The sequence below is a fragment of the Macaca nemestrina genome, chromosome 10, assembly GCF_043159975.1.
Source record: "Macaca nemestrina isolate mMacNem1 chromosome 10, mMacNem.hap1, whole genome shotgun sequence".
NCBI lineage: Eukaryota > Metazoa > Chordata > Mammalia > Primates > Cercopithecidae > Macaca > Macaca nemestrina.
The window spans coordinates 47,517,830-47,543,999 of NC_092134.1; the positions used below are offsets into that span (position 1 = coordinate 47,517,830).

Genomic DNA, 26,170 nt, shown 5'->3' on the forward strand with positions numbered 1-26,170 from the left:
ATTTCTTGATGCTTTGTGCTTAGTCAATTAAAGTATTTTGAAAGAATATTTGATTGTATGAATGTTGTCTTTTTTATTACAAGCCAACTCATTTTAATTCTGTGTAATTGTTTCTGTGTTATTAATGCTAATTATCAGTGGAGAACTATTTTAAGTGCTTGCTTCACAATAGAGTCAATGTAAAAAGTCCCATATTCAATTTTTCACTAATATTTCAAAGTTATTTTGGAAAAATACCTCCGAGGCTAACACATGTTGTTGAAAGTTTCATGTAGTATATAAATCCTCTTGAATTTTATGATGAAGATATTCGAAAAAGGCAAAACCTGAATAATGAAACTGGTGTAGGCGAATAACCAAGTATATATCTATCTTTTCAGTGAAGTGTGTCTCATTAGCACAAATTTAATCAAAACCAGAAAACTATAAATCGGGGAAGATTAAAAACATTCTTGGCTCATCTTTGATCCAACGTGTATATTAATGATTTTTTACAATGTCTCTTATTTGGTTAAGAGTTATTTTATTTTGGTAGTGTACATGCCAATAAAAAAAATAGACTGGTTGAAACAGGTGAAAAAATATTGTGTATAAGTTAGAAAATATTTATAAAATAATATTGTTAACTACTATAGTAAAATCAATAAGGTTACTGAATAAGAGTACTAAAAACACTATACCATTCTGTGTATTAAGTAATAATAGTGGTTACTTTATTATCATTCTTAATACCTGTATTTATACAGTATATTTTCCACAATTTTCTACCTCTATTACTCTTATTTTTACTTGCAGAAATATGTCATATATCTACATTGCAGTTTTATAGTGAAGAATATATAGAATTAGAAAAAATAATGTAGGTGAATTTTTAAAATCTGTTCATAAAAATTAAGTTAAAATCTTAAATTTAAATTTTCAAGTCCAATCATCCCTGCTATATATTTTTCAAAATATTTGCAAATGAATCTCAATATTTCGGGGGTTATTAAATTAAAATGTACATTATATAGCATTATGAACATTAAAAATTTTTCTTGTGTATATATTGATAATTTTCAAACATACTATGTGATTATAAACTATCTTTAAAATAAACAGAAGTATGTTAAGCAACACAACAAAATATTTCTGTGAAAACCTTAGGATGTATTTAATGTTTTCAAATTTAACAAGGTTTCAAATATACAACTAAGGATAGTTATGTGCATAAGAAATTTCATAAATGTATACTATGTAATTATAGTTGTAGCATAATATATGTATATAGTGTAACAAAATATTTTCAATAATGTTTTGAATTGTTTTTCATTCAATTTCCAATAACTAAAACATAATAAAAGATAATTGTGTGAAGTAGTTATGAATTGGTGGGAGTCATAGTTTAAATATGAGTAAAAAGCATTTTCTCTTCTGTTAGGAACCATTCTTGAAATGGACAAACTAGTTCAAATCAAGTGCAATCACAGCTATAATGTTATTCAATTTTGAACGTATATTTCATTGTAAAATGTCTTAAGTTTTATTGCTTGTGATGTATTTTAATCAGAAACAAAATGTAACATACCGTAATTAACATTGTGTAAGGTGATACTCTGAGTTTTTATTTATTCATTGTTTTACGTGCTTAAAGTGGACATCTGGTACATTACCTTGTTATAAGTAATGATGTAGATAACTGATTCAAATATTTTGACCATATAATTTATTAAAGAAAGTTCATGAATGATAAGCTATTAGCATGCTAACTACTATACTTTGAAGACATGACCCCACTGAATTCTGGCTTATGAAATTTTATATCCACTGGCAAATTGTGAAGATAACAGTTATCAAATTAATCTAAAATTCTAAACTGAAATTGGCATGAATTAAGTGTGAGTGTGGTAGTTACTTTATTCTGTTAAATGTACAATTTTTTGAGTAAAAGCTTTTCCTCTATAATGTAATATAGGAGTAATACATTTGGAATTCCATAATCCAGGAAATCTCTATTTTATAACCAGTTAATTTAAACTAATCTACACTTGCAAACAAATTATGGTATTCCTATAGAGGTGCCCATGAGGACATCCACCTGTTGGTTACTCCCTTCCAGAGTATCTAGTGAGGATCACTCCTGGAACCAACATCAATATCAGTCTTACCGTCTGCCTTCAATCTCAGCCCCTATTCATCTAGTATTCCAGAATCAGATACAGGGGACTCTCTCAATGCTTGCCTTTATACTGAATGTTCATGAAGAAGATAATAAAGTTAAAGGAAGGCAAAATTATACTTTACCTAAAAGCATTCAACCCAGGAGTTTGATTAACTATGGTAGGTAAAACATTAATTTTATGAAGAAAAGTACATTGAGTTCCAAGTGTTAATTTAAAAGTAACTATTGACATGTAATCAATTCATATAAATTGGAAAATATTTGTAAGTGAGTAGTCTTAATAGCTATTGTAATCCGCTTTCAGGGATTATAGGTTAAAGTATAAAGCCAGAGCGGGAAGGAAAACTCCTACTTCCTAGCTTTGTGACTAGGCAAGTGACTTTCCCTCTCCTTGCCTCAGTTATGTCATCTGTAAAATGGGGATAACATTAGTAATGCCTTATACATGGGTTCCTAACTTCAGGGCTGTTGCCCAAGAAACCTCTAAAATAGAAATATCTTCATTGGATAGAAAATAGTAAATATCAATAAACATATTTCCAATGAACAGGAAAACATATTTGAGGTATTAAAAAGTATTGAGTGAGCAAGAGCAGAGTATGGTAAGCTGAAAAGGAAAAAAAAAGGAATAATAACAATCAAATTGGCAGTGGCATTGTTCATCAATGAAACCAAAACACAGATAAGAATAGAAAATAGACATAAATCTTGGGATATGAGATTTTATAAATTAAAAACAGAATAAAGCAATGTTTATCTGCTCAGCCCCAAGAAACACACACATAAAGCAAAGTAACACAGAACAAATAACAATTTTACACATGCAATATATGTGTATATTTTATGCAATCCACTGTTGCATTAGAATTGGAGGTTGTGTGTCTCAACTACTAGATTTGAATCCATTAGATAAGAACTGTTTGTTACATGGTATTACATAACAAACCAAGCTATCTAATCTAAATTTGTATGTTTAACCTTTTGTTGTGTTTGCATTTGTGGATATCATTATTTCTACTAAACAGTACATTTTGAAAGGTTGAGATGGGAACATTTTATTTAGGCCCAGATCGAGTGTTAAAATATTTATTTATATCAGATGACTAGGTTTTCATACGGCTGTGACCAAATGAAAACATTTATGTCTATAAAGTAATGATTATTTAAGATTTCTAAACTGATTTAATTTTTGATGGATATTTGTTCCATATTTTTAAATTTTTTTAACTTTATGAAATGATACTGAGGTTCGTAAGTCTATATCTGTCTAGCAACTGGGTGCTACTAATGTATTAAGGAATTCAGCACTGGAACCGCCAATAAACAAACAAATGTTCCATTCTCAATCCTGGCACTTTCCCCACAATAAGAGAGAAACATTTTCTTATAAATTACGTATATCTTTGTATCATACACATTTCCCATGACAGTGCCAGTCACAGAGGAGGTGCTTAACAAACATTTGTGGAATAAATGAATACAAACTCAGCCACAGCCACATTATAAAATATGGTTTATTTTAAATAAATCCTAAGTCTGCTATAAAGTAGACTCTAGGCCTGGTGAACCATATAATAGTTATGAATGATTTATTGCCTAAATTCAGTAATAGATGGTTATTACTTTTAAATGTGTTCGGAAGAAGTTTTAAAAATTGTTCTGTTTGCATGATTCTAAAATTTCCCCAAAATATTGAGAAATAGCTGACTGCAGAAAATACAAGGACATTTGGGGCAGATTTAAAAAAGAAAGACAGAAAATGATAGTTCTGGAGCCAGTCAGATTGTGAGGTTATTAATAAGGTATTACTTTTTAAATATGTAACATAGAACCAATGTGCATGATGATCATTAGTGTTCTTTCCATGTGAGCTGAAAACTGGCAGATCTCTAGAGGAGGTCACAATATACAAGAACTTGATCCTTCCAAAGCAGGAAAGATTCCAATAGGAATAGGGGTCATGGGAATATTTGGGAATCATCACATACATACATACATCATCATCATCATCATCATCATCATCATCATCATCATTCTACTAGTAAAAATGAGTATATGCTCAGTTTCTGAGTCTCCTTCAGAGCTCTAGTGTAGGGATGAAAAATTTGTAGGTCTGCTACAGGAGATAGGTCTAAGAAGACAACAATAGAGGGTTTTGGTTACATGAGAGTTTTGTCAGCTAAGGGAGATATCCAGGTCAGCAGAAATCTTTTATTACTGCATGAGTCATAAAACAAGATTTGACTAAAATTAAAAAGTCACAGAAGAGAATAATTTCTGCACACATTTCTTTATGGCTGCCTAGTGGACAAAGTTCTTCCTTGATCAATTGAGTGCTCTAATGGGGCACTGTGGTTCATTCCCTTGGTATCTAAGACTAATTTAAATTCTTATTTAAAAAAAGTGGTTCATTTTATTTCCAAAGTAATCCACACATCTAAATTATCAGACTTATAAATTTGTTTTTATAGTGTAGTGGTTAGAACTGCAGACTCTGGAGCCAGTTTTCTTGCTTATGTTTGGACTTTCATTGCACCACTCACTGTGTGACCTCAGGCAAGTTACTAACACCTCTCGTGCCTCACTTTATCTATAAAATGGGGGTAATATTTTTACCTACATTACAGAATGGTGACAATTAAATTACTTAGTACATGCAAGAGATTTGAACAGTGCCTGGGACATTGTAGATACTTTATGATAGATAGTTACTATCTTTAATGCTATTTATTTTGAACAGGATTTCTTTTAGAATTTAATCTTAAATACTAAAAAATAACATAAAACAAATTTCTCCTTAGTTTTAACATAACAACTACTAGCATTATAAGGTTGATAATTATGACAACTATTTAATTTTATTTTTACCATTATTTATAAAAGTTTACAATAAAATTTTGCAATTTAACATGCAATAAGTACATAGAATATTGTTTACTGATTTTCAAATATCCTAGTTGAAGTAAATTAACTCTACATGGTACAAAAACATTTATACTAATTTTGGATACTGCATGTACACAATTAAAACATATTAAGGTAAGGATTTATTTAGAGCTGACTCATGCTATATAGCCATAACACAGATAGTAGTATCACTTACTTAAAGAACTTGTTTTTGTTTACAAAGTATTTGTGTCTTATTTCTCTACTAATCAAAATATGAAAGTAAGTTTGGTGTCCTAATTTCTAACCTACTCTTTTGTTGCTTGCAATTATTAAATGATGAATTATAAACATTGTCAAATATCATACTTACTTCAAAATATAATACTCAATATTGAGTCATTAAGTGCAAAATATTTTATAAGAGAATTATCACAACTCAGTGTGATTTTTTGAGTAATCAACTATAACATTTTACTTCCTCCATGTGAATACTTACATTTTCCTGGACATTTTTTGTTAGGAGTTTGACCTAATCTTCAGTGTTACTTGGCATCCCTGATTTATCTTTCACCTTTAGTAATAACTTTTTGATTTCAGGTGAGTTAGTAACCAAAGTATAAGAGTTAGTTAATTTAAAATAAAGATAACAACATAGAATTAATCACTATTGCTACCAAAACATAAACACTATAAATTCTAAATGTTAAATTATTATAGGAGCCAGAGAAATTTTCTTTGGTTAGTGGTTCCTGGAGTCATATCCTTTGAGTGCACCATATAAGTAAAGCGATAAATGATTTTGACTTAACTTTCACAAGAAGCCAATTACTACTCAAAACTGTTATACCATCGTAAATCACATTGTAGCATAATTCATTTTGTGTCATTTGTTTCATAGCATTCTTTTAAAGAGATATTATGAAAGACACAGTCAACTTGATGTATAGTCATGATGGAAAGTATGATCTTAAAAATTTTCCAATAGGTATGATCTAGACACCGTGGAAGTTTTGCTGCTTTTACTACTTGTGTCAATTTTTTCTCCAGAGAACTGACGTGATTTTTCCCCCTTGCCCTTATATAATACAGAGGAAAGTACTATCAAGCCCATATGTACATGTATATTTACATAAATACATGTGTGTGCCTCTGTGTGCTGGGTAGGGGGGATCTATCTGTGTAACCATCTATATCCCAACTCTGATTCCTTTATGATATCTGTATTGTTAAAACTCTAGTCCGGGAAATCATCATCTCTTTTCTAGACTGATGCAATAGACTTCTTGCTTCTAATTTTTTTTCTATTTTCCAGTCCATTTCACAAACAGAAGACAGACATATGTAAAGAATAAATTAGTTTCACCTTTGCTTAAAACTTTCCAGCTGCTTGAGTTTAGGAAAATGTTAGCTAACTCTTTAGCTTCCTCTTTCTCCAAAGTAGGGGATGGAGAAAGGAGATGTTGCTTTTCTCCATCCCCTCCGTTGCCTATTATTTAATCTCTCCTTCCCACCGGCAGCAATTTCCAACTCTGCTATCCTCAGCTTTCAACTACATTCACGTTATTGCTGTCCCTAGATCCTTATACTTCTGCTCATTGTTCCTGGAATTCTTTCCTGAGAACTCTGATTGCCTCTTTGTGATAATTGATATCGCTGTGCAAATGCCACCTCCTTGGGGAAGACTGTCCTAAGCACTCAACGTAAAATAGACTGCCCTTCTTCCAGGTCATTTTCTATTCCTTCACCCCATTTAATTTTCTTCATAGCATTTACTGCAATTTGATATTACATTAGTTACATATTCATGTCAGCATTCTTGTCTTCTTTGTTTATTACTGTATCCTTAGTACCTTTAGATGTGTCTGGCATATAGTTGGCATGAAATAAACAGTTGTTAATGAAAAAGAATGACTATTTTTCTATTTTGTACTATTTTTAACTCTATGATTTCACTATTGCTACCTATGCTTTAATTAAAATAGCCTCAGTTGTCTTGAATGAAAGTTGCTCTTTCTAGAGCCCACTAGGAAATAAAAAGATAATTAAGATTCTTTCCATGGCTTTTATATTTTTCTTGCATTAAATAATTAAATCTTTTTTTTTTTTTTTTTTTTTTTTTTTTTTTTTTTTTGAGATGGAGCTCACTCTGTTGCTCAGGCTGCAGGGCAGTGGCACAATCTCCACTCCCTGCAACCACCACCTCCTGGATTAAAGCAATTCTCTGGCCTCAGCCGCCTGAGGGTGTCCATCACCACACCCGGCTAATTTTTGTATTTTTAGTAGAGACGGGGTTTATCCATGTTGGCCAGGCTGGTCTCAAACTTCTGACTTCAGGTGATCCACCCGCCTCGGCCTCTGAAAATGCTGGGATTACAGGCATGAGCCACCACACGCGGCCAATCTTCTGACTCTTATTCTCAACTTTAAAATGCCTCTCTCATTAAGGGTAAAAATCTAGAAAGCGTATTAATGTTAAACCATCTTTCTGAGTTTACACAGGCGATGACAGAAATATAATGTGCTTTTGTTTTTCTTTCAGATCTCCAACTAAAGACATGGATTCAGAAGAGAAGGAAATTGTGGTTTGGGTTTGCCAAGAAGAGAAGATTGTGTGTGGGCTGACTAAACGCACCACCTCTGCTGATGTCATCCAGGCTTTGCTTAAGGAACATGAGGCTACATTTGGAGAGAAACGATTTCTTCTGGGGAAGCCCAGTGATTACTGCATCATAGAGAAGTGGAGAGGCTCAGAACGGGTTCTTCCTCCATTAACTAGAATCCTGAAGCTTTGGAAAGCATGGGGAGATGAGCAGCCCAATATGCAATTTGTTTTGGTTAAAGCAGATGCTTTTTTACCAGTTCCTTTGTGGCGGACAGCTGAAGCCAAATTAGTGCAAAACACAGAAAAATTGTGGGAGCTCAGCCCAGCAAACTACATGAAGACATTACCACCAGATAAACAAAAAAGAATAGTCAGAAAAACTTTCCGGAAACTGGCTAAAATTAAGCAGGACACAGTTTCTCATGAGCGAGATAATATGGAGACATTAGTTCATCTCATCATTTCCCAGGACCATACTATTCATCAGCAAGTCAAGAGAATGAAAGAGCTGGATCTGGAAATTGAAAAGTGTGAAGCTAAGTTCCATCTTGATCGGGTAGAAAATGATGGAGAAAACTACGTTCAGGATGCATATTTAATGCCCAGTTTCAATGAAGTTGAGCAAAATCTAGACTTGCAGTATGAGGAAAACCAGACTCTGGAAGACCTGAGCGAAAGTGATGGAATTGAACAGCTGGAAGAACGACTGAAATATTACCGAATACTCATTGATAAGCTCTCTGCTGAAATAGAAAAAGAGGTAAAAAGTGTTTGCATTGATATAAACGAAGATGCGGAAGGGGCAGTTGCAAGTGAACTGGAAAGCTCTAATTTAGAGAATGTTAAGTGTGATTTGGAGAAAAGCATGAAAGTTGGTTTAAAAATTCACTCTCATTTGAGTGGCATCCAGAAAGAGATTAAATACAGTGACTCATTGCTTCAGATGAAAGAAAAAGAATATGAACTCCTGGCCAAGGAATTCAATTCACTTCATATTAGCAACAAAGATGGGTGCCAGTTAAAGGAAAACAGAGTGAAGGAATCTGAGGTTTCCAGTAGCAATGGGGAGAGTCCTCCCTTTACTCAAAGAGTATTTAGCAATTACACAAATGACACAGACTCAGACACTGGTATCAGTTCTAACCACAGTCAGGACTCTGAAACAACCGTGGGAGATGTGGTGCTGTTGTCAACATAGTTCCAATGCCTTCTTTCTGACCTGCTTTCGTGTTTTAATGTTTGTTTAATTTAATAGGAAACCTTATTTTAAATATAACACTCTGAAAAAAAATGTAAATAATATTATAGTATTCAATAGTTAATAAAAACTAGAGAAATGTGTTGTTTTTGATGTGAAATTTCCAAGGGGACTTTAAATATTACAAGTTCAAGCAATGAACTATTTATTACGAATGCAGCACAGACAGCTTGTCAGTGGAGAACACAGAAATAATTTGATGGGAATCATATGATAATCTGCCTTAGCTTCTATGGAAAATGATTTACGTAAACTTTAAAAGCAATCCTCCATATTAGACAGCCCAAATATTCAAACATGAAGAAGTAGAATTAAAATGTGCAGTGATATATATTTTTCCAAAACTGTATCATTGGAGTTTTTATATCTGTAAAGTATATGGAAGCTACTGTGTTGTAACTGCATTAATTCAAATTTTGGTTCTTTTAATTGATCCTTTGATAATACAACATATCATGTATATCACTTCCTGAACCCTTCTACGTGTTGAGGCCTATGAAACAGGCTGCTGTTGGGACATGTATAAACACTGGCAGGGAATCAGACATATATAGGATATAGATGAGGCAAGGCCAAGTGCTGCATACAAACAGCAATTTTTATAAAGAAGCCTAAAATTATTAAGAGCTATGCATGGGTATTTGCCATCTGGCAATTCAGATCTCCTGACCAAACCCATGTTCATTCACTGAGTGAGGTACAGTGTGGGTTACAGAGAAAATCAGTCAAAGTGTTATTTGTTTGTGTCTTGTCTACAAAAGTTGCAGTGATGGAATTTGGAAACCTTCTGTGGATAAAATAGAATCTGCTGTAATTATTAGCATTTTGTCTCTGAACCTACAGAGAGGAAACCACATGGACAAAAGACTTATTCTGCTATGCTATAATTCAGATTGTCTTATTTCTTCATCTAAAGTGCTTTAAAAAACTTAGTTCCTAAAAAAGTACTAGCAAAATCCCAGACACACTAGTAAGAATCCATGAAATTGAAGGGATTATTTAGGTCTTATCTTGACTGACAATCATTATTATGGCCGACTATGCTTGTTTTTTAATTAGAAATGTGCTTTCTTCTCTCTCCCTTCTTTGCTTACTTTCTTCTTATCTGCCTTCCTGTCTGCCTTACTTCTTCTCTTTTTTCCTGCCTTCATCTCTCCTTCTCCCATCTTCTTTTTTTCCTTTTCTTCCTTCCTGCCAATGAACACATGATGCAATCATAATGAAATAATTATTTTTTATTGTACTGTTAACTGAATACTGCGGCAGTTTATTTTTTATTTAGCTGATACCTTTCCTGTGTGTCAGTGCACATGTAAGTAGAAATATTATTTTAGTTAGTTTCAATATGTGGACATTGGTTAAGCATCCTAATCTTTCTCATTTCTTCTCTTTTATTCTTATGCATACTTCAGTGCAGGTTTTAACTCAGTGTTCTTATTGTTTTACTTTCAACATTTGAAAAGTATTTAATTTTTTAAAGCAACTTTATTGTTAACTCATTTAAAAAAATCTATTGTTCCTTAAATTTTCTTAACATATTTATTTATTCCTGCCTTCTCCTGTCTTTTAACTCATCTTTGGGAAGATATTTAGATTTTTCTTATTGCTTCAGTTTCGTGAGCATTTATACTATCATTTCTTGCACCAAAATAGATATTTTCCGGTCTTATGTCAAGTTGGCTGGAAAGAAAAATAGAAATTTCCATTCCATGGAAAAATACAGTGATAAAGAGTAATAATTCTGACATTGGTTATATATTTTTTCAAAAAGATAGAATTGAATAGTCATCTGTGAAAGGAAAGTTCACCTGCCTAAGAGTCCATAAAATTATTCAACAATATTAGCTACTGACATATTCATTGTTCACTAATGGGGATCAAATTCAGAAGATCATCATAAATGATAAATCAATTGTAACATTTTCCTACAGTGGAAGTAATCTCTTTGAATTACTCTTATCTTTAGTGAGAAAATAATGAAAGAACATGCTTATCTATTTGACTAATTATCTGAATTCGAAAAAGGTTCTGATAAGAAGTAGGCCTGAAGAGATAATTTCATCTTAGAAACTTTGAATTAACTTCTCCTTTTATACAGTTAAGCAGTGATGCATTTAAGGGTCAATTCTTCCACATTTTACAGTAAATAATGTTTGCAAGTCTCAGAAAGCAGTACCATTGCTTTATAAATTCATTTTAGAATTTCCATTTGCTCATTAGTTATACAAATGCATTTGTGCTTTCGATCATTACAATCATTATGCTTTAATCATTCATCAGCTACTGTGGTGAACCTCTTAATTTACAGTTATATGTTAGTATATTAACACAAATAGAAGTACTGAAATACAATGCCGTCACATCTGGATACTGAACTATTTGTTATTAAATTAAGTGAGAATTAGAATTATAAGTATAGAATTTGATAGAAAATAATGTTATTATCTATAGAAATGTTAAAGTATAAATTCTTGAGTAACCTGACAGGTTAACTATGAAATTGCTATATGCAGCTAGAAGAAACAACCAAAGCTGACTGTTCTAAATTTCTGTAACAAGACCTAGATTCATCCTTGTTCATCCTTCCACTTGGAATTCTCCTTTTTCTCCTTCTGCAGTGCTCTGAAATCTTACCCTTTCCACAGTCTTTTTAATGTGCTAGCTCTTCTATGATATGTTTGTTCCATTCAATCAGTGGGAATCTCATCTCTGAACCCAGAAATATTTAGAGGTACTTCTCATAAGAAGCATTTTTATTCTGGCTTAGGCTATATATATTTATGCACTTACCTAATTCCCCTCCTTCAGTGAATTCTTATTATAATACTTTATCATCTGTCTTGTTAGCCTTACTCTTTCCTATTAAATTCTTTGCCCGCTACTCCCTTTCTGAATTGAGTGACTAAATTTTAGAGGTTTGTAGCTTTTGTGTGTGTGTGTGTGTGTGTGTGTGTGGTGTGTGTTTTATACACGGCAAATGATGCTTATACATTTTGTACATGAATGAATATGTATTTTAGAAGACTTAAAACATTAACAGTAATTGAGCTTATAAATTTTGGGAAAGAAAAGTTAAATCTTCATGCTACTATGATTTTTTAAAATGTGACATCAGTTTTTATTTTTATTTTTAATTCATAGAATTACTGACTTAATAAAACCCATATGTTGTCTCTTTTAGCTGATTTAATGGTTATATTTTAGAATTTTTTATTGCATTGTATGCTTATAAGAAAAAAAACATACTTTAGAGTTAGGTTTTAAGTGGTAGACACAGAAAGTAACTTTAAAATATCCTAAACAAAATATCTATTTCATTTTTCTTCTTAAGTAAAATAACAACACTTCATTAGTGTGTAGAAGCTATTTTAATCCATTAAAATTTTATTTTTATATTTATTTAAATATCTACTGTACATGACAAAATATATTTCTGTGGCTGCATTTTATAATTATTTTCCAAGTAGACATATTGTTCTATTTAAAACATATTTTTCTAGTGACAAATACATTTTATCCTGATATATAGTTTTTAACTATTAGACTATTTCTTTTCATGCTGCCTGATTGGTTTAATAAACATGATGTGACAAATATTAAGTATATATCATTTCTTCATGTTGTAACTGATCCAAAATAATAAAAGAAATAATTATACCATTCATGTGATATGGTTTTTGGGGGTCTTTTATTTGACTATATTAAAAATAAATCTTCTTTCAGTTCGAATTATATAATTGCTACCTTTTTTTTTTTTTTTTTTTTTTTTTTGACAGAGTCTAGCTTTGTCACCCAGACTGGAGTGCAGTGGCACGATCTCGGCTCTCTGCAACCTCCACCTCCCGGGTTGGCTTCAAGCAATTGTCGAGTCTCAGCCTCCCGAGTAGCTGAGGCTACAGGCACCCAGCATCACGCCTGGCTAATTTCTTTCGTATTTTTAGTAGAGACGGGGTTTCACCATGTTGCCCAAGGTGGTCTCGAACTCCTGAACTCAGGCAATTTGCCCCCTCGGCCTTCTAAAGTGCTAGAAATACAGGCATGAGCCTCTGCGCCCAACCATAAATTATATAATTGCTAATCTAATACACAATTTATTTTAAGGTTAGTTATTTCATGAAAATATAAATATATAGCAAATAAGATTGAACAAAACTACTTATTAGATTTTATACATATTTGTTCCAATTTATTGTGGAAGATTATGCAGACTCTTACATTTTTCTTACATAACTCCTTACTCACTCTGAGATGTGGTTATTCTGGAGATGGCCCCATATTGTTCATACAGAGATTCCTTACTCTGTTTGATAGCAGCAGGGAAATTCATTGTATCAATTATAATAATTATTTTAACTAATCTGCTCCTTTGGGGAATTTAGATATTTTCTGATAATTTACTATTATAAACAATGTCATTCTATCAATGCATTTCTGTAAGACTAGATTGTCAGATGTAGGAATATTGGCTTAAAGGGTGACAAAGGCATTTTCAAATTTAGTAAACATTGACAATTTATCTTTATAAAAATTAATCTTTTATTACCCAAGTTGTTAATGTACTCTTCCCACCCACAGCGTATGCTATTTGTCTTTTAACTTGTTTATCTTAAAGCAAAAAATTAAGTTATATAGTTGAATGTATGGATAAATAAGTCATGAAGTGTTTTTTGGTCATTTTTGAATAGGCCTTCACACTGCGTGATAAATAATTTGTAAAATAATTTCTCTGATGCTTCTTTAGAGTGCATTCGTGCTTTAGTTGTAAACTTTCAACCGTCTGAAATTAAGTTAGTTACAATGCTTAAAAGTAGGGAGATAATTGACTCTTGTTTAGGTGATTACAAGTTATTCCACATTATTTACCAAATAACGTTGTGCCACTGTTTTTAAATATCCCTTTATTGTGAACCAAATTCTGGTACATATTTCGAATCTATTTTTGGACTTTTTCTATCATCCTATTGATTTGGCCGGGTATTCACATTCAAGATCTACATGATTTGAATTTTTGTGACTTTATAATCCTTTTAAGATTTGGTATATTTTAATTATTTATATATTCCTACTACTCGTGTGTATTTTTAAATTTTTCCTGTTCTTATTTTATACATTTTGAAATATTTATAATCATCTTGCACAGCTACACAAATAGTCTGTTGGTATTTTAAATTGAGATCATGCTAAATTTATATATGCATTTTGTTTGTTTGTTTTTGAGACTGAGTCTTGCTCTGTCGCCCAGGCTGGAGTGCAGTGGCACAATCTCGGCTCACTGCAAGCTCCGCCTCCCGGGTACACGCCATTCTCCTGCCTCAGCCTCCCGAGGAGCTGGGACTACAGGCGCCCGCCACCAAGCCCGGCTAATTTTTTGTATTTTTAGTAGAGACGGGGTTTCACCGTGTTAGCCAGGATACGCTCAATCTCCTGACCTCATGATCTACTCGCCTCGGCCTCCCAAAGTGCTGGGATTACAGGCGTGAGCCACCGTGCCCGGCCTAAATTTATATATACATTTGGAGAAAACTGACTACTTAAATATTGAGACTTATTGTTTGAGAGCCTTATGTGTTTCCTTTTGTTCAAGTCTTCAGTTGTGTCCCTCAGCAGGATTTAAAACTTTATTTTCTTCTTGCACAAGCAGTATAAGATTTATTTCTGAATTTCATACCTTTTGTGTTACTGTCATAAACGAGGTTTGTCTCTCATTAAATTATTCAACTAATAAGTATCTTCATCCAAGTTAAAATTTGGAAATTCCCTAGTCATTGCTTGTTTTAAGCCCTCACTTCAGAACTATGTTGTATCCATTGAATTCAATAACTTCACTGAATATAGTGGATTAATAGTACATTAATTCTTTATAGTGCATTCATGCTTAAGTTTTAAACTTTCAACCACCTATTCAAATTATTCTTACTCTCATGCATGTAAACTTTCTCTCTTACATTATTTTGCATACCAGAAAAGTAAATTGAAAAAGTTAGGAAATTACCTGAAATTTCAAACAAACAACTCTCCTTACCCTAGAAAAACAAGTTAACTGACCAACAAAATTCAGATTAAAACACATTTCAATGCAAAGAAGTCTAAGATTTTTACCTAATTTGCATAGTATAGAATACCTAAATTTAACTAGTAATATTTGTAATGGCCATGACATAAATAAAAATAGGATGTCTATTAATACTGTATCATTGGTCCAGTTAGGAACTTTGTGAGGCTACGAAATGAATGTTTGCATAAGAAAAATGCTTAACCTGCAGAGTTTCTCAGCTGTGGCATTATCGGCATTTTTGGCAGGAGAGTTTTTTGTCTGAGAGACTCTCCCATTAACTGAAAAACATTTAGCACACCAGGATGCCCCCTACAAAATGGCAATGGTATCACTATATACTGGGACAAGCAAAATTGTCTTCTTCTAACCCCTCCTCTCACCCCTGTTTCCAACATTCCCTAGAGGCTAGTATTGTCCCTGGTTGCAAATAATGAAGTCATATGGGAGTTCAATTATTGTTAGAATAAAATACCACTTATCTTTTAAAAATAAAATTAAAAGAAGAATCAATGACAAGAGCTAGTTATATTAAGTACAAATGCACAGAACAATCTGCTTAAATCAAAGGAAGGAGGGCCTTAGATCCAGCCGGATAATAATTTATGAGACTGAGACATAAACATAAAGATGGGAGACAATTTAGGTTTTTTCTTGAGTGATGATTGACATCATCCTCATTTGCCAGGAGTTCAGCAGCCCAAGTTGATTTCAAAATCTACAGAATCTTGTTCATATGCTTCCATAGGTATGGTGCTTCAGAAAGTGCTGATCAGTTTATCAGTTATTGAAACAGTTGTCTCAGCACAAGTATTCTATAATTTCTACTAGGATGAAACAAAAGTTTCAAAAGACTCAATGTGGGAAGAACAGTTTTCTTCAGTTTTGTTTAATTCATATCTATAGGGGTAAATTAAAACACTAATTATTATTCTGAAATGAGAAAATGTTGCTTACAAGTTACTACTTAAAAATTCAAACGGCGGCCATACAGAAAAGAAAAAGGTAGACTAGAGATTAGAGAACAAGTAGCAGTCATAAATACTAAATGTGTCTCTAAGGCCAGGTGTTGTGGGTCACATATGTAATCCCTGTGCTTTGGGAGGCTGAAGTAGGAGGATTGCTTGAGGCCAGGAGTTTGAGACCAGCCAGGCCAACATAGAGAACCTATCTCTACAGAACAAACAAAAAAATAAGACTAAATATGTCTATAATGACTCTGGTCTGTAAGTATCAGAATTTTAGGTATTTAGTTCTCATTTTCTCAGCATTGCTAGAGTTTATGCGTTTCTATCATGCAACAGCTCCACCATTCCTATTATTGAACAACTTTCCATTTGAAAATAAAATGAACGAAATGGCCTTCCTTGATAAGTAAACCCCTAGATTTACTTACGGCAATTGGTGTAACATATTGGAAAGTAATTTGGAAATAATAGTATAGATCAACAATTATTCATAGCTTTCAGTCAGCATTCCTACATTTCATAATAAGTAGAGAGAAAATAATCCAAAATGTGTGAAAACATATATGCATGAAATTACTTGTCTTAGCTTTATTCATAACGGCAAATTAAAACCCTGATAATAGAGCAAGTGTTAAGTAGGTTCTGGAGTATTATTGGAGTAAGTTCAGATTACTGAAATTTACAAATACCAATACTTATTATTATAAGACAATACCATAGTAAAGTCTAGTTTAAAAGGAATTATTTCACAAATGTATGTAAACAAACGATGCTAAAAAAGAAAACCTACATAACTAAAAGCAAATCCATATGAAATTGGAAATGCAACATTTTTCTACAAGTTTTTGTATTAACTTGATGATTTCAGGGATGACATATTTCTTTTCCACTATAAACATATTTCAAAAATATAATTTAAAAACTTTAAAAGTGTTTCCTGTATATAATATCCTTCTAACTTTCTTATTTCTTTGCTGAGGCTCTTTAAAGACTTTTATGAACATGAAACAGCTACAGTGTAATGGGAAATGTCAAAATCAACTAACTGAGAACTGGAAACCTGAAGGCTGTAAACAATTTGAATTCTAGGATGTCAGATTCCAAACTAGAAAATAATTTAAAATAAAAATATTAAAAAGCTAAATTAGATAACCTATAAGGTTTTCAGCTTGGTCAAATTATATTAAATAATGCATTCAATAGATTTGGTACATGCACAACAAATATTAGGTGTTTATTTGTTGGACATGGCTCTATTTATTTTATTTTATTCTTCATAGAGCCACCTTAAAAAGAAGTTAAAGTAGCCTACTAACTGAAAAAGAGGGAGTTAAAACTCAAAACTCTGCTTCTCCTGATATATTTACTGTTATCTCTCATTTCTTTTCAGATTAGTTAGGGTGGGGCTCTAGGGTTGTTATTATTGGCCATGATAGACAAAAGAGTCATGGTTATGTTAGTTAAACAATGTATGGCTAGGGAAAAAAGAACAGCGTTTGTGTTTCCAGAACAGAAAAAGCTATTCTGGAAACAGAGGTGGAGAGAATAGTAACTTGTATTATTTATTTTAATATCTCTAGTGCCCAACAGAGATTAGAACCTAATATTTACCAATAAATGTTAATAAAATTAGATATGTAACTAAAGGGCAAGCATAGTGTCGGGAACTTTATAGTTATTCTATAGATGTTAACCCTTATTATTGTAAGTAATGAAAGAAAAGTTAAATGTCTATTACAGGTAAAGTATTGCTTACATACTTTATTTGAAAAGAACACTACTTCCTCTCCTGTTTCCATTACTCAGGGCAAGTACATTGGTACTAAGATATACAATCAAGGTATGGTTCTTCCATTTCAAATACTATTTTTGAAGTTTTAAAATTTATTCTAGGCCGGGAGCGGCGGCTCACGCCTGTAATCTCAGCACCTTGGGATGCCGACGCAGGCAGATCGCGAGATCAGGAGTTTGAGACCAGTCTGGTGAATATGGTGAAACCCTGTCTCTACTAAAAAAATGCAAAAATTAGCTAGTCTTGGTGGCACGTGCCTGTAGTCCCAGCTACTCTGGAGGCTGAGGCAGGAGAATCGCTTGAACCTGGGAGACAGAGGTTGCAGTGAGCTGAGATTGTGCCACTGCACTCCAGCCTGGGCGATAGAGTGAGACTTCATCTCAACAACAATAACAAAAAATTATTCTAAGTAGCAATATCCCAGACAAGGGAGCAGAAAAGTTTTATACCTTTTCAGAACTGAAACTAAGATTTTGAAATGTTTGTTAGCATTCTGTGACATTTGCAAGTCACTCTTCTCAAGTAAGTGCAGGTGCATAGCATGGTGATTGGTAATTGCTCTGCTTTCCAAGTACGAATCTTATCACAAAACCTCTAAATTACCTTAGAGGGAAAGAGCCCGAAGATGGATATCAAAGCTACATATCCCTCTTTTAGCATCTACCCATACCACCCCACTCCTGAAGTCATCGTCCAAAAAATTATAAAATACAAAAATGTCAAATAATGTGAGGAATAGCAGTTTCACAGAGGATGAGGGTGGTAATGGTAACTGGGATTTATTGTTCAAAAGTAAGACGACTAAGGAGGAAAATATCCTGAGTCGGAGTTTTAAATTTAGGTCAAGCCAAGTCATGAGTCTTTTGGAGGTAATTCCCAAACCTGTTTCCACAACAAACTCACAAAGAGTACTTGTTAAAAATGCAGATTCCTCAACTTTGCCCTGGTGAATTTGATTGAGGTGGTCTGGATTGCAGCCCTAACTTTAGTGATTTTAAATATCTAGCCAAATGATTCTAAAGAAATGGCATTAGAGTGTGGTTTATTAACTTAGCAAAGCTGATGACTAAACACTTTACCAAGCTAAATGAAGGATGTGGAGAGCAAACATTCTTAAAGTGATCCATAGAGCTCATTGACTTGGAAGAAACATAAAAAGCACTAGGTCCCAAGCCAAGGGTAATTGGGAAACAGAAATGTGTTAAAGGGCTGCTCCAGAGACTACAGGTACCCAAGGCTTATTGTCTCTTTTTTAAATGGTGTCTAATCTAAGATGAAAATGATAGAAGAAATTAGACCATTGTGGGAACTCCTGTTATCATACGAGTACTGCAGATATTTTTTAATGTGTCTTACACTATTTTCCTCAAATACGACATTAACAGGACTTGTATATTAGTTAATTGTCCAAAAGTGTTGTTTTTCTTGGCTCAAATTAAAAGTAATTTATTCTACAAAATAACTAAGACAAGCCTCCTTTAAGAAGCCGGACATATTCGGTTCAAATTTGGGTTCAAGCCCTAGTTGCTTGCATGGTTTTAATCAAATTATTCAACTATTCTGTTCATGAAGTTCTTCAACTGGAAAATTGTGATAATAATAATGCCTAACTTTCTGGAATGCTTTAAGGATAGGAGATGTAGCATGAAAAATACTCAGCATCTCACCTTGTATAGAGTAGACTCTTATCATTATAGCAACTATTATTAGTCCAATATTTTCTTGATTATTTTTTTTAATTTTTTTTTTTTTGCGATGGAGTCTCACTCTGTTGCACAGGCTGGAGTGCAGTGGCCCAATCTCGGCTCACTGCAATCTCTGCCTCCCAGGTTCACGCCATTCTCCTGCTTCAGCCTCCAGCATAGCTGGGACTACAGGCGCCTGCCACCACGCCAGGCTAATTTGTGTGTGTGTGTGTGTGTGTGTGTGTGTGTGTGTGTGTGTGTGTGTATTTTTAGTAGAGACGGGGGTTCACCATGTTAGCCAGGATGGTCTCGATCTCCTGACCTCATGATCCACCCGCTCAAAGTGCTGGGATTACACACGTGAGGCACCGTACCTGTCCTTTTCTTGATTTTATAATGAAGGGTGCATCACTGTACTTATGTCAGAAAATATGTAAATGCCCATCAGTTTGAACAGTAGGTTTTGCTGCAGTTTTTGGTCTTAGTTCTTGGCGATTATTTATAGAGTAACTATCTGTTCATTCTACTGATATTTCATTTGGGTATTTATGCAAATTTCACTCCATCATAAAAGTTTATTTATAATATTTTACTATAGCCCATCACTGAAATAAAAAGTTTGTATGTGGATAAAAATAGAACAAAAACAGAGCTATGAGATCAGATGTAGCACAAGGATTATAATCAATGCATATGTTCTTCCTTGAAGGATGACCACATGTTTATACTTAATTTGAGGCAATAGCCAAAAGTTTTCTAACACCTGATAAGACAAGATAAAGTTGCACTGTATATGGTCATTGAAAAGATTTTCTATTCACAAAATAAGCTGAGCAATTAAAGGCAGTGGTAACATCCACGTATCCCAAAATAAACCACAGAATTTTCAAAGTTAAGAGAGGCTGATGTATTTATGTATTATAAAGATTATTGCTCAGGTATCGAATAACAATTTGTCAAAAAAAATCTGCCTTATTTTTAGAGAAAAATATTTTTTCCAGTAATACTTAATTATGTTAAGGAATCAAGTTATGGTCAAGGAGAATTACAGATTGTTATATTCCATGTTTTTCTCAAAATAAAGAAATAAAGGTCATAAATATTTGTTATGAAAACCAATATTTTATATACATACAAATTAATCATAATTCTCAATGCTTAAAAGTAATATAGAAAAATTTAGAAATTCTTAATGAGAACACTTAGACCTAAAATGCTAATATAACAGAAAAAAAAGCATATGGTTGTTGGCTAAATATATTACAGCATGTATTTATTTTATTCTTCAAAAACTGTTTTTAGAAAAACTGTATTATTATAAGTACAGTACAAATATCTTATTTTTAAACACATATTTTATAACAGATAACATCAAGAGTGTTACAATAAAAACTAATTTCCAAAAAATGCAAAAGATTGTAACACAAAAATTATTATGTAAATCTATCGATCAGGACAAAATTTAAATTGCTATACAAAGGAAAACTTTCTGTGGCAAGTGTAAAAATTTATCTCAGTGGTTTGTGTTGTTTTGTCTTAGGTACTCTGTATGAGTAATTATTTTTGTTTATTTGAAAAAAATTGCTTAAGAAACTATGGTGGAATAGAGGATTCAAATTTTAACAAAGGGATGTAAAATTTAAAAAAAAGTGATCAAAAATTAAAAATAACGCTGCAATATTGAGTTTTGAGCCTTATAAAGTGATAGTAGGCAGGTGACTCCTAGTGAGAAGTTGGCAATGGATTTTGTGGTCACACTTTGAATTAAATTGTTCCTTTTCTGAGCTTCACTTGAGTCATTATCCTCAAACCTCATTAGCATTCTTTTCATGCAGAAGTATTCTTTTATAATATTTTGGAGAATAAAAAAGATTCATGTCCACCTCTCAGAAAAAGTGGAGTTGAGAGAAGCTGGGGAAAGTAAAACACTGAGCAGAAAACAAATTATAATATGGGAGAACCCAGTTAATGACTAAAAGTGATATGTGTACTATAATCATTACAAATATGGTGTCCTGTATTATTTTTAATTTTCTTGTTTGTATGTGGAGGTTGTAATTGCCATTTAGACAAACAAACTTTTAAAAGCATCTGGTCTGCATTTAATTAACTCTACTGTTCACAATGGGCTGTTTGTGTGAAAGATGGATAATACAGTTATCTAGTTTCTTTTGTTGCATCCTTCCTTTTTGCTTCTCCTACAGAATGCCATGTACAATATACCTGTTTATTAGTTGGATACAAAGTTCTTCACTGATAAGGCCAGGGAAAAGTAAATATTAATATGAATTTAAAACTTTATTCTACAGTCTTGGAAATATATCTAATACCTAGAATTATTTTTAGAAAAATGTATGAAATCAATGTTTCATATGAAGTATTTATCTTCAACATGAAATACACTACATATTACCACTATTTGTAAAAAAAGAGCTTTCAAACACTCTCCCGTATATTCTTTCTAAAAGTATTTCAATGAAATAACTTATTAATTATTTGAGGATTGTTTTAACAACTACGAAACACTGATAACTTAAAGTCTTCATGATTCTATGATATTAAGCAACACCAATAAGTTTGTATCGAATAGAGGCATATTTGCTAAGAATCTGGCAAACAAAATTTAAAATGTCAATTTTACTTAACAAAAATCTCCCAATATGATTCTTAAAAACAAAAAATCTAATATAGGAAAATAAATCTGGAGGAAAAAGATGGAAGCAGCAAGTTTCCATTTCATCTGGTAATCGTAGGAAATATTAGAACATTTATTACCTATAGCACATGAGAGGAGGGCTTCAAGTGGCGTTATTTATATATCAAAAGGAAAGATAACTCCAGAAGCCTGAAGAAGATGGAGGTAGTCAGATTATACAAATTTAAGAAAAACAATTTTTAAAAGGATCAAATGGCATTTAAGTTAAGATGCATCTTAGACATGGATTTTGACCTAATATAAGGGGTGAGTTACCAGTAATCTTTAGAAACATTTATAACATTTTTTAATATCTGTTTATCAATAACATTTAACCATCTTCCTCTAATGTTACTTCACTTTAGTTAAGCTAGAGAGGAGGCAATTTATGACTGAACTTTGGCAAATAAGGAGTTACATTTTGAATATGGTACAGTTGGAAAGAGACTAGATCCTACTTTTATCTTAATGTATAATTTTAAAAGGATTATTTTAGCAATGAACATGTTGGATACACAAGTAATATACCATTCTTAGAAAGAAAATTACATGGCCATTATTTCACACAAAAAAATAATGAATTGCAATGACTGAGAATGAGGAATCCCCAAATTACTATAAAAATAAAAAATTATCCGCTTATTTTGAACTTAAAATCTTTCAGACTTTTCATACATACACAAAAAGCAGCTTCTCATATCTAATGAAATTAAAGTATGTGATATGAGTTAAATATTCAAAGCCTGATGTAATGATGTGTCATTACAGATAGACTTAATAGAACCTTGTGAAGGTCTCTGTCACCATGGAAGCTCAGCTGAAACTGGCTCTGTAAGTTTTCGTCTCCACCTTATTGCACCTAAAACCACCATTAGCTAGGCTCATGGGTAGTCAGTACTTTAAGCTTTACCCCACTACCTTAAATTTATAATTAGAGCCAATGCTTAGTGTTCATCATTCCTCATAGAGACAAATTAAATGAGGCTTGAAGAGTATCTGCTTTGTCCATGCTATGTGAGTAATGAGTTTTTATGCATAATGCCAAGGAAATTTCTCTAGATGGTTAGAGCAAGAATACACAAGTCAGGAAAAGAAAAAAGAAAAAAAGATTGATGATAGCTTTCCTAAGCAATCAGTGCTCAGTTGTCAAATATGTGAATCACCCTGGCTGCTGCTTTCTCCTCATTTTGCCTGCATTTTGAGAGATTTAACAGTTAACTCTGTTAACCAGATATCAGTTACTCAAATTGGCCTTTTCAGAATCTCCTTAGACTTATTACTCTACCAAATACTCATATTGAATGTCTCCAAGACCTGTTAATTTTTGTCATCTATTTATCCGAAATTAAATCTTTCTTTAATCATAGTTTTTTTAAAGTTAAGTCTGGGAGTTTATGTACTCCAAATCCATCATGTTACAAGAGCAAAAAGAATCCCAGACAACTGAAGGTTTACAGATAGTTCATAGTGAAATTATTACTGAAATTAAGACCTTTGAACTCTCAGAGTGGTTTTTTTCTTCCAATTGCCTCAAGGAAAGTGGATTCTTCACATTTCTCTGTTAATGCAACACTTACTGTCTCAATTCTGAAAAATAATATACTCAACTGTAGCTAAATTATATTTTCCTTAAATATAATCTTCTCTTTCTTAGAAAAAAAATGCATAGAAAGTATCACATTGCCGAGGAAGAACTTGAGCCTGGAGTTTAATTCTCCTGTTACTTACACCAGGTATCCATAGAAACAATGAACTGACAGTTGCAATACCCTGTTTATCTTTGTTCAACTATCTCTTCATGCTTAGTCACTAGAAAAATGCCTACAATTGACATATGTTTGATGAACATTGATTGGATTCAAATTCATGAGTCGTTTGACAACTAGAGGCACAATTAGAAGATCTGTACCTTTTTATCTATTTCAACAAACAGTTCACATTTTTCTGTGTATCTCCTATGGGAAAATACCAGTTATTTCCAAAGCAGCAGGAGAGAAATGGTTATAAATACTGGGCAATATTTATAAACATTGGGCAATATTTATAGAAGCATTGTTCCTTATATAGCATTAATTTTAAAATGTTTACTTGTTGGTCTGTTGCTTTATTGAAGTGAATATATTTAAATTGTCCATGATGTATGAGCACTGACAGAAATGTACCTCGTCTATGTAGAGCCTCCTTAATGAAGCATTTGCACTACCACAGTGTTTCTTCAGTGAGTGCATTTATTCACTCCAAACTTGTAATGGAAGTGAAAGATGACACTTCTTCTCTACGGGAACCACATCAAGTAAATCCTGTCATTCATTCATTCACTCAGTGAATGTTTGTTGCTAGTGGCTCTCAGCTTTTTCAGTCCTTTCATCTTTAAGAGAGGAGTGACACAGGGACATTCCAGAAGTTATCTGTGAAGCTACCCTCTGGAGCATGAGTCACTGTGAGGAGTTGGCCTGCTTGTTTCCCTCACCCTACCCTTTCTACCACTCCCAAGGGACAGCTTGGGAGAAAGAGTTCAATCAAGGTGACAAATCTCCAAACCAATTTGTTTATTCAGGCTCTCCCAGCAATCCATTATCATAGATAATTGAGAGTTGACTGTACTCTAATTATAACAAAGACATCTTGAGGTTTCATCGGTAACCTAAAGCACACAACTCGGGATGGGCGAGGAAGCTGAATTTGGATAGACCTGAACTTCAGGTAGCGCATTTAGCAAAGAGAGTCAGAGGAGGGAGAGTAGATCATAGTATAATAAACGATATGAAAACAAAAATAGTTATGACTAATAACTCAAAATTATGGGTGGCTGTAACAGCTCAGCTGTGGGATGCCCACTGCCCGTGCCATGTGCTGCTTTTACTCTCACAGTGCTACTTCCTGTTGGGCAGTGAAAGTACCGAAATTCCACCTTTTACGTTTGTGTAGCAGATATTCTGCAGACTTTATAGACTGCACAACAAATGTCCCCTGTGTCTATGGGAAGCTAGTCACTTTTGACTGTACAGTGAAACCTTCAGTTGCCTGTGTTGATTAAGAGTTAAAATACCAAAGTAACTTTATCATCAACATGACTTGATTTTGCTGGAAGCTTCCAGAAACAGAATATGAATGTTTCAATTCTACCAGCTGCATAAAGTCCTGTCCTCAACTACATTATGCTGCCAACTGCTTGATCAACACATTCATGACTTGGGTAACTACTTTTTTCAAAATGCTGTACTGAAATTGGGCTGGAGGCTGTAAGTGGTCTATTGCTCTGGCTCTAAGCATCACCCTTGGTGGCTTTGGAGCAGATCATTTCTACCTCGACCAGTGGCAAGAAGGCCTTGGCAAGCTCTTCAGCTTCAGTGGCCTGGAAATATGGACACTAATAGACATCTTGCTAATTGGAGTTGGCTACATTGGACCAGCAGATGGCTCTTGATACATTTAGCTGTGATTATGTGCTTCGAAGAGGAGCAATGTTTAGTAAAAGCCCTTTTGCCTGTAGGAGTTGATGCGGTGTGAGTGATGTATTTGTGTATTTTTAATGTACAGCACTGGTACTTTGCTTGTCTTGATGAAGTAAAAAAGAGAAATGAAACACTGAAAAAAATTAGAAGAAGAAATTGAATATTGTAAATATTGGAAGAAACACACCTACATAATATTTATAGTATATACAGTAATAATCTCACTTTAATACAGCAGTTTCTTGATGCTTTACAGAAATCTCAAAGTATATTTCATTCATGACATTGGCCAAACATCATAACTCATATGGAAGAAAGTTAAAAACAATTTACCTACATTTAGTGATGTTGAAACTGAGACACATCAGTTATTTTTCTCCCAGCATTTCCATATGGTTAAAACTGTAGGCAGAGAATAAGATCCAGTTTTAAACCATATCTGCATTTTGATTTCCAGAAATTATTTTAATTGATTTTTTCCTTTCCTTGTTTTATTCTCTCTCTTTCTCTCTCTCTCTCTGTGTGTGTGTGTGTGTGTGTGTGTGTGTGTGTGTGTTTTAATACTGGAAGTTATTTGGCTCTGTTCTTTCAGCCACAAATTAGAAGCTCCCAC

General features: G+C 33.2%; 1 protein-coding gene and 1 pseudogene across 2 annotated transcripts in view; both read left to right on the forward strand.

Moving 5' to 3' along the window:
• The window catches only part of LOC105473262 (Ras association domain family member 9), a 34,656-nt gene extending 22,077 nt beyond the window's left edge, over window positions 1-12,579 (forward strand). For both annotated transcript variants that reach the window (XM_011726974.3, XM_071071346.1), the window contains exon 2: window positions 7,590-12,579. In XM_011726974.3, coding sequence (XP_011725276.2) covers window positions 7,590-8,850 — 1,261 coding nt within the window. In that variant the 3' untranslated portion in view covers window positions 8,851-12,579. The remainder of the gene's footprint in view (window positions 1-7,589) is intronic.
• Window positions 12,580-24,865: 12,286 nt separating this feature from the next.
• Window positions 24,866-25,538, forward strand: LOC105473471 (TM2 domain-containing protein 3 pseudogene; annotated as a pseudogene).
• Window positions 25,539-26,170: the final 632 nt, after the last annotated feature.